The following is a 6,557-nucleotide window of genomic DNA, read 5'->3' as shown; positions in this document are numbered from 1 at the left end:
AGGTAATGAATGTGACTAAGACATTTCTGGACTTGAAGGTGCTCATAGATTTGTAGTAAAACTCTCTAACTACCACATGTACAATTAAAAGGCCTCATTTTCCTCCCCAGCATGGATGCCAGTGAGAAGACTCTTAATTTCTACTACTATAGAAATGAAAGGTAACCATATATCTTTTCATTTGGGAATGAAAAGCAAGTGTTCAATTAGATCGAATTTTTTCCTCTTCTTCCAACTTTGTTCCTGCTTTTCAGCTATGATAAATAAATAACAGCTGTTCAAACCCAGCTTTGAACATTACAATAAAACAATTGCTGTTGTAGAAGTGGAGTGGACTGTACTTTCCCTCCTATAAAGAGCTTCCACAAACACTATATATAATGCCAATTCTTATTGTTTCAGTTTACAGTTCATTTGCTATCATCAAGGTACTTAACACAGGAGGTGAAGGAGATTCTGAAAGCTGACTATGAGAAACTAAACAGGAAAAGACTGTGTTTCTAAGGTGATTACAATATTGATAAAAGACTAGTTGTGAAGTAATTCTATTAAATGCTACATATATTGATCTGCAATGACCTGTGTAAGTGAGGAAGGAAAAAGAGCACAAAGTATTATAGTAAAATAACTTGTCATTCATACCTTTTCTTCCCCTAAATGATAATTCCCTATTCCCTCTACACACTTATGCAAATACACACAAACTATTTACTTCCACTCAGAATGAGCAAACACAGTCACTTAGACAGGCCTGAGGTCTGCGAGTTCATTGGGGTTTCATGAGCCTCTGCTTATTTGTTTGTCTGTTCTCCAACAGGACAGCAAAAGATTCAAACAAAGGATGTTTGACAACACAACAAACAAAGGAAACTGTGGAAGAGTGTACTCATCATCTTCACAGTTGCTCTGCAGCTACATGATTCTACATTCTCACACCTATTCTAAACTAATGCGCACAAAACTTTCAGCTAAGAGTTACATACCTGCCATTCTGGTCTGTAGTCCATGTAACGGATTTTCCCTCTGGTTTGGTTTTGTACCATATTCTTATTGCATGAGGAAAGTCTGCTGGAGTCTGAATTCCTGATTTCCTTATCTCCAAGCTCCAAGTGCCAGTAGTAAACAGAAGCTCCCCACAGCCAGGTGCCTGGCTGCAGTGTGTAAAATAGGATAGCTGTTCCTTCCAGCGATCTGGAGGTAAAGTCACAAGCTCATGTACAATCTGATTCCTGAGATTTTCCAGCTCCTTTGATACACCAGTTAGCTTGGAAGACCTTGTGAATTTTTCAATGCCTGACACAGCAGCAACATCTACTTCTTCAACCTTGAGCACAGATAAATCACAGCAGTCCAATACCAGCAGAAAATCCTTCTTCCCATGATTCATCATGCCACAGCAGTCCTTTGAACTAGAAATCCCAGAAGCCTGTGCATTGTTGCTATGGTTACCGTTTTTGTCAGAATTTTCTTCACCTTTGCCACCAACAGCAAAATCATTATATTCCATTTCAGGCGAACAGTCACTCACATTTGTCCTAGGAATGTGGCAGCATTCGGATGTCCTTATTTTACAGGTTTCATCAAACTCTGACTGGCAGCATTCTTTGCCAGTACTGCTGGTTTTCCTGTACTGGCTCCCAGTCTCAAAGAATAAAACTATGCTGCCTTCAATAACTTTACTTTTAAAATCCACATCCAAGTCCAATATATAGTGCTTTACAAGCATGTAGCTAGTGTTTGCCATTAAGGGCAAGTCATCTTTCATGGGGTCTAGCTGTGACTCCATGTCCCAGTCTATTGGACGACAGTTTTACAAAGCCTTAGACAATTCTTACATATGATGACTCCAGAAAGAGAAGACTATTTAGTCTCCCAGTGCCAAAAAAAATTTTGATAAATACTGGAGTATTGAAATTAATTGCAGTTCTCCACTTCTTGCATTCTAGAAAAAAACAACAAAATAAATCAGATAATCATCTCACAACCATTTCTAAAATGCACTAAATCTAAAACCTATTTAAAGTCCAGTTCCCTTTATAAAAAATAATACAAGCAAAAGGTGATTGTATCACCACAGAATAGCATCAGACTAGTTGCTTCAGGATTTGTTGTCAAGAATCACTGGCTGCATTTTTCAGATATGAACTCAAGTGAAAATACTTCTAGGCAGCTTTTATAAACTAATAGAAACAACTTTCACTATAACCAACTTCTGCTGACTCTCTTGACTCACAACAATCCTTTATAAAATATATGTATTTATGTAATATCTAATTTATTACTGCACTGTTTATTCCTATCAAAAGACAGCGATATTTTGCTACTGTGATTCTAAATAACAAGAGTAAGTTTAAATCATCTCATATGCCTGTAAGTATCAGAGTAATAATTTCATACACACAATGCATCTCCACAGATTAATACACTTTCCACAATACACCTGTTCTTATGTCAGCACTTCTAGTAAATTACAAGAAAGTGAGTCAATTTACTAGGAAAGCATTCCAAGTATTCATCTGAGATTGCATATAAAGATTTCTTTAAATCTATAATTAAATACTTAAGGTATATAATCACATCTTAATAGCTGAAAACCCATTAACACTCAGGATAAAAGTGCCTTACAGAAAGTAAAAGGTCTTCTCACTGAAAAATATGTAAATACCTATAAAAGCATGAAAATATTAAAATGCATCAGCACTTTTTTTGCAACAACGGACAGAAGTTCAACACAGAAGTTTAACTGTCATACATTCTCTGTTTTGCTATGACCGTTTAGCTAAAGTCATGCACTTTTAACCCACTTAAGACATTCTTGTCTACTTTCTAGCCCAGAAAGAGAAATCAGAGGAAGAAGGAAATGCTCTCCCTGGCATTTCAGTGACACTTTCATAAGCAGCCAAGCCTGTTTCTAAGTGCCATTAGTGAAAAGATATTCTCTTGTGACATTGTTTCACACCTCATCACAGACTTCAGCGTCCCCAGTCAATTTTTGTGTAGTTCTCAGAGTCAGCACAGAGGAGAACCCAGACTCCCCCAAGATCTGCTATTTCTTTTGTAGGAATCCAGGGCATGCTATCCAGCTAGCATCAGTAAGTGAAACAGTCAGGACACCATCTATAATCTATCCATCTAAATTACCTATACTGTTCCCTAAACTAGCTTCACACAAAGCACACAAACACAGCAAGGACCTCCCTCCCTTAGTGTCTTTCTAGCAGTCAGAAACAACACTTAAAGGGTTGTCTTTGAAGACAAGCTGAGAAATATCTTTCTTTCGCTTTGTGACCTGTACTTCTGCAAACTTACCAAGTCAAGAAGCCCAGATCAGAAGGTTCTCTTTCACTGAAAAAGACCTGTAAATTCAGGCAATATGAGCAGTGCATCTACAATGTCTGTGCATAATGCTGTGGACTTGATATTACGTGGATCTTTTTCTGACTATCAAAACCTCATGGCTTCTAACAGGTCAGCTCATTATCGGTGATGGAGAAAATAAACAAAGTGACTGGGTGGAGAAAAACACCCAACACTGCTGACATTCAAGAATCCACGTTTTACACAAATACTTAGAATTTTAATTTGAAAAATAGGTACTGACACATTTTATAAAATGTGTCACATAAAATACCTATAGAATACTATATATTGGATGCATACACATAAAATTGGATGCATACACATAAAACACCTATTTGTGCTATACTACTTATAAGTTACTTCTACTACTTAAAAGCATTTATATCCTTTTTTTGTGTGTATTTTCCATTTGCAAGATGTGACCAATTTCTTACCTCAAAAAAAGTATTAAAATAATTACACTAACTGACATTAAGTTCTCAGTTACCATGGTAAGAAGCATGTCTTGGAGGACTGTCAGATTTATTTAACACTAATAAACAGGGCAGATTTAAAGGTGATGAGTAGTGCCATACAAGTAAATTCTACCAAACTACCAAAACCACAAAAATAAAAAAATGAAGGACTGTTTATACAATGATATAAATTCTTATTTAGAAAAATTAATACCAAAACACGAAATCCATGAGATTTAAGAGATGGTTGAAAACAAAGGCAGTGAGGGTATAAAAACATGCAGAATGGACCTTCATCTTCTACAGCTGAAAGTTTCAGATCCACCCTTCTGTTTACTGGAGATGACACATCTAATCATGTTTACAAATAGAGCAACAGAAGTGTAGAGAAACACTCTTGTAGACAAGTAACAACTATTACTGCATACACTCTGGCACTGAATTTTAATTCAGACGAACACTGTGTCTTTTTAAACATATCTCCTTAACTGTAGATATCTCAGCTTTCAGAACCTGTTGTAGGTCTCTATCTCCCAAGCACAAGAAAGTGAATTTAAATGGCTGCTTTCGATGTCTTGGCTTTTAAACACCTGAAGAATCTCTTATAAAATATTTTCTAGGAGTCGACAGAACATTAGAACTGTGCAACAAATATGAGGAAAAAAGAATCAGAACAGAAATACATCATTATACCAAAAAATACTCCTAGGACACAGTGTTCTTTACATTTTCAATAGAGGTCTAGAATCAAGTTGAAATAACAAGAGAACAAACAAAATATTACTCTTCTGCTCCAGGCTTAAGTTAATAAGAAATTTGCAAGATAGATGATACGTTGATAAGCAATCAGACTACCTCACTGTTTCTAAAGCTGCTGGTTTATTTTCCACAAAGAATTTAGCTTTACTATGTATTTCATTCCTTCAGCATTAGGGTGATCTTTCACACAGTATACAGAGTGGCTGCTTAATAATATTCAATTTTGGAACAATGAAGATGCATAAACAATATTGTCTGCATTTACTGGTTTTTGCAAGAAAATTCCTTAAGAATCTTTTTAAAGGCACCCTAAGACATCTTTTGCAAATTACATGACAGATTTCCAGATGGTATACAGTGAAATGTCTAGTGCTTTTAATGGAGATTGGACCCCAAGGTGTCTTAGGAAGGGAGAGATGAGAAAAGGGGAGAGATGAGAAAAGGGGAAAGATGAACCGTAGCCCAAACTCATAGTGAAGTCTAATTATTTTATCCCTCCAATTGCTCTAAAACACTCCAAGATGGAATTACAAAGCTAACACTAAAACATAAAATACCAAGAGCAAAATGTTCCTTAAACCTTAAATCAAGCATTAGTTCAGTGATAAACTAAGATGAATCTGAGGGCAAAACAAAATCTTCAAGTGACACTAATGTATCTCAAAAACATTTCATTACATAAATAAATTTTAAAGATAGAGGCAGAGAATCACTGTGCTTGTTTCAGAGAGGGAATACAAAATAAAACTTGCAATGTAAACAGGAAAGAACTTTACCAAAAGTTAACAACCATTTTAAGAAGTTTTTCAGATCATTTAGTATTTGTATTTGAATCCTGGAACCTCACTTCTCTATGAGAACTCTTGGATATATAATCTCTTTACTATAACAGACTATGCTATGAAAGAAATGATGACTTGAGTGTAAATTACTTTCTACTTTTCTTTAAGTCACGTTCCAATCTTCAGTCACAGAACTTCACAATATTCACCAAACTAAACCAAAACGACTTTAGCACAAGATTAGTTAAGTTTAGTTAAGGCACATATGTAAAATACTGGCACAAAACATTTGTTAAGAATTACAAATAGCACTACATACAAGGTGGGTATTATTTTATTTGCACATACTAGTTTAGCCTAACTTTAAAGGTTTTCTGTAATTATGTTGCAGAGGACTTAATGTGTCCTCTTGTGTGTGTGTAATGTCACCCCACTATGCAGTAAATCAGCTGGGTATATATGCAATAAAATTCACTCTCTGAAATTATGAGTATAAAGTAGGAACACCATACATTGCCCTTGAACTGTTCTTCTTACAACCTGAGACTCACATCAGCCCAACGTTTATAGAAGCATAATCAGTGCTAACACAATGTATTTTCCAGGTTTTTTTAAGACGCAAATATCAAAAAAGCTTCAAAACAATTGTGCATTTTAATGGTATTTTATTTAACCTACCTTATAAAGAAGAAATGTAATGTTAAAAGGATGTACTTTTCAAAAGCACACAGCATTTATAATGCAAAAACAAAAAAACCCACAGCAGTGAAAGGTTACCCAGAATGTAGAACAATCAAGTAGAAATATTTTAATACATATATGTGATAGTTACATGATCAAGGCCTAGAGAGATTACTTAAAGCCATGTTACATAAGAATTAACTTGACATGAGGTGAACAGATGCATTGTCTCGAACAGCACTGCTAGTTTCGACATTAAAATACATGGATAAATGCTTCTCTTCCAGACAAGATGGGTATCTACTCCTCCTTCAGGCTGTGCTTGGCTTATCAAATATTGGATCTCAACCACCCTGGGAGAATGCCTCAGTTTTATTCAAGAAGAAAAGACACAAATGAACTTTTTTTCGGACACTTGATTAGACAAACTTTTAGTATCAAGAAAAGAAGTAAAAGATGGGGCAATTAATGACCATACACACAACCTCTGTAGTATTGAATCAGATAACATAGGATTCAC

General features: G+C 35.4%; 1 protein-coding gene across 1 annotated transcript in view; it reads right to left on the bottom strand.

Moving 5' to 3' along the window:
* The window catches only part of LOC103805405 (aminopeptidase O-like), a 7,718-nt gene extending 5,932 nt beyond the window's left edge, over nt 1-1,786 (bottom strand). Inside the window, exon 1 of the mRNA XM_009078056.1 lies at nt 984-1,786. Within this exon, the coding sequence (XP_009076304.1) occupies nt 984-1,786 (803 nt within the window). The remainder of the gene's footprint in view (nt 1-983) is intronic.
* Between the last annotated feature and the right edge of the window lie 4,771 nt (nt 1,787-6,557).

Source organism: Acanthisitta chloris, unplaced genomic scaffold (genome assembly GCF_000695815.1).
Source record: "Acanthisitta chloris isolate BGI_N310 unplaced genomic scaffold, ASM69581v1 scaffold28320, whole genome shotgun sequence".
In the NCBI taxonomy this organism is placed as follows: domain Eukaryota; kingdom Metazoa; phylum Chordata; class Aves; order Passeriformes; family Acanthisittidae; genus Acanthisitta; species Acanthisitta chloris.
Note: the sequence above shows the minus strand (reverse complement) of the source record. Positions and strands in the feature narration are given on the sequence as shown.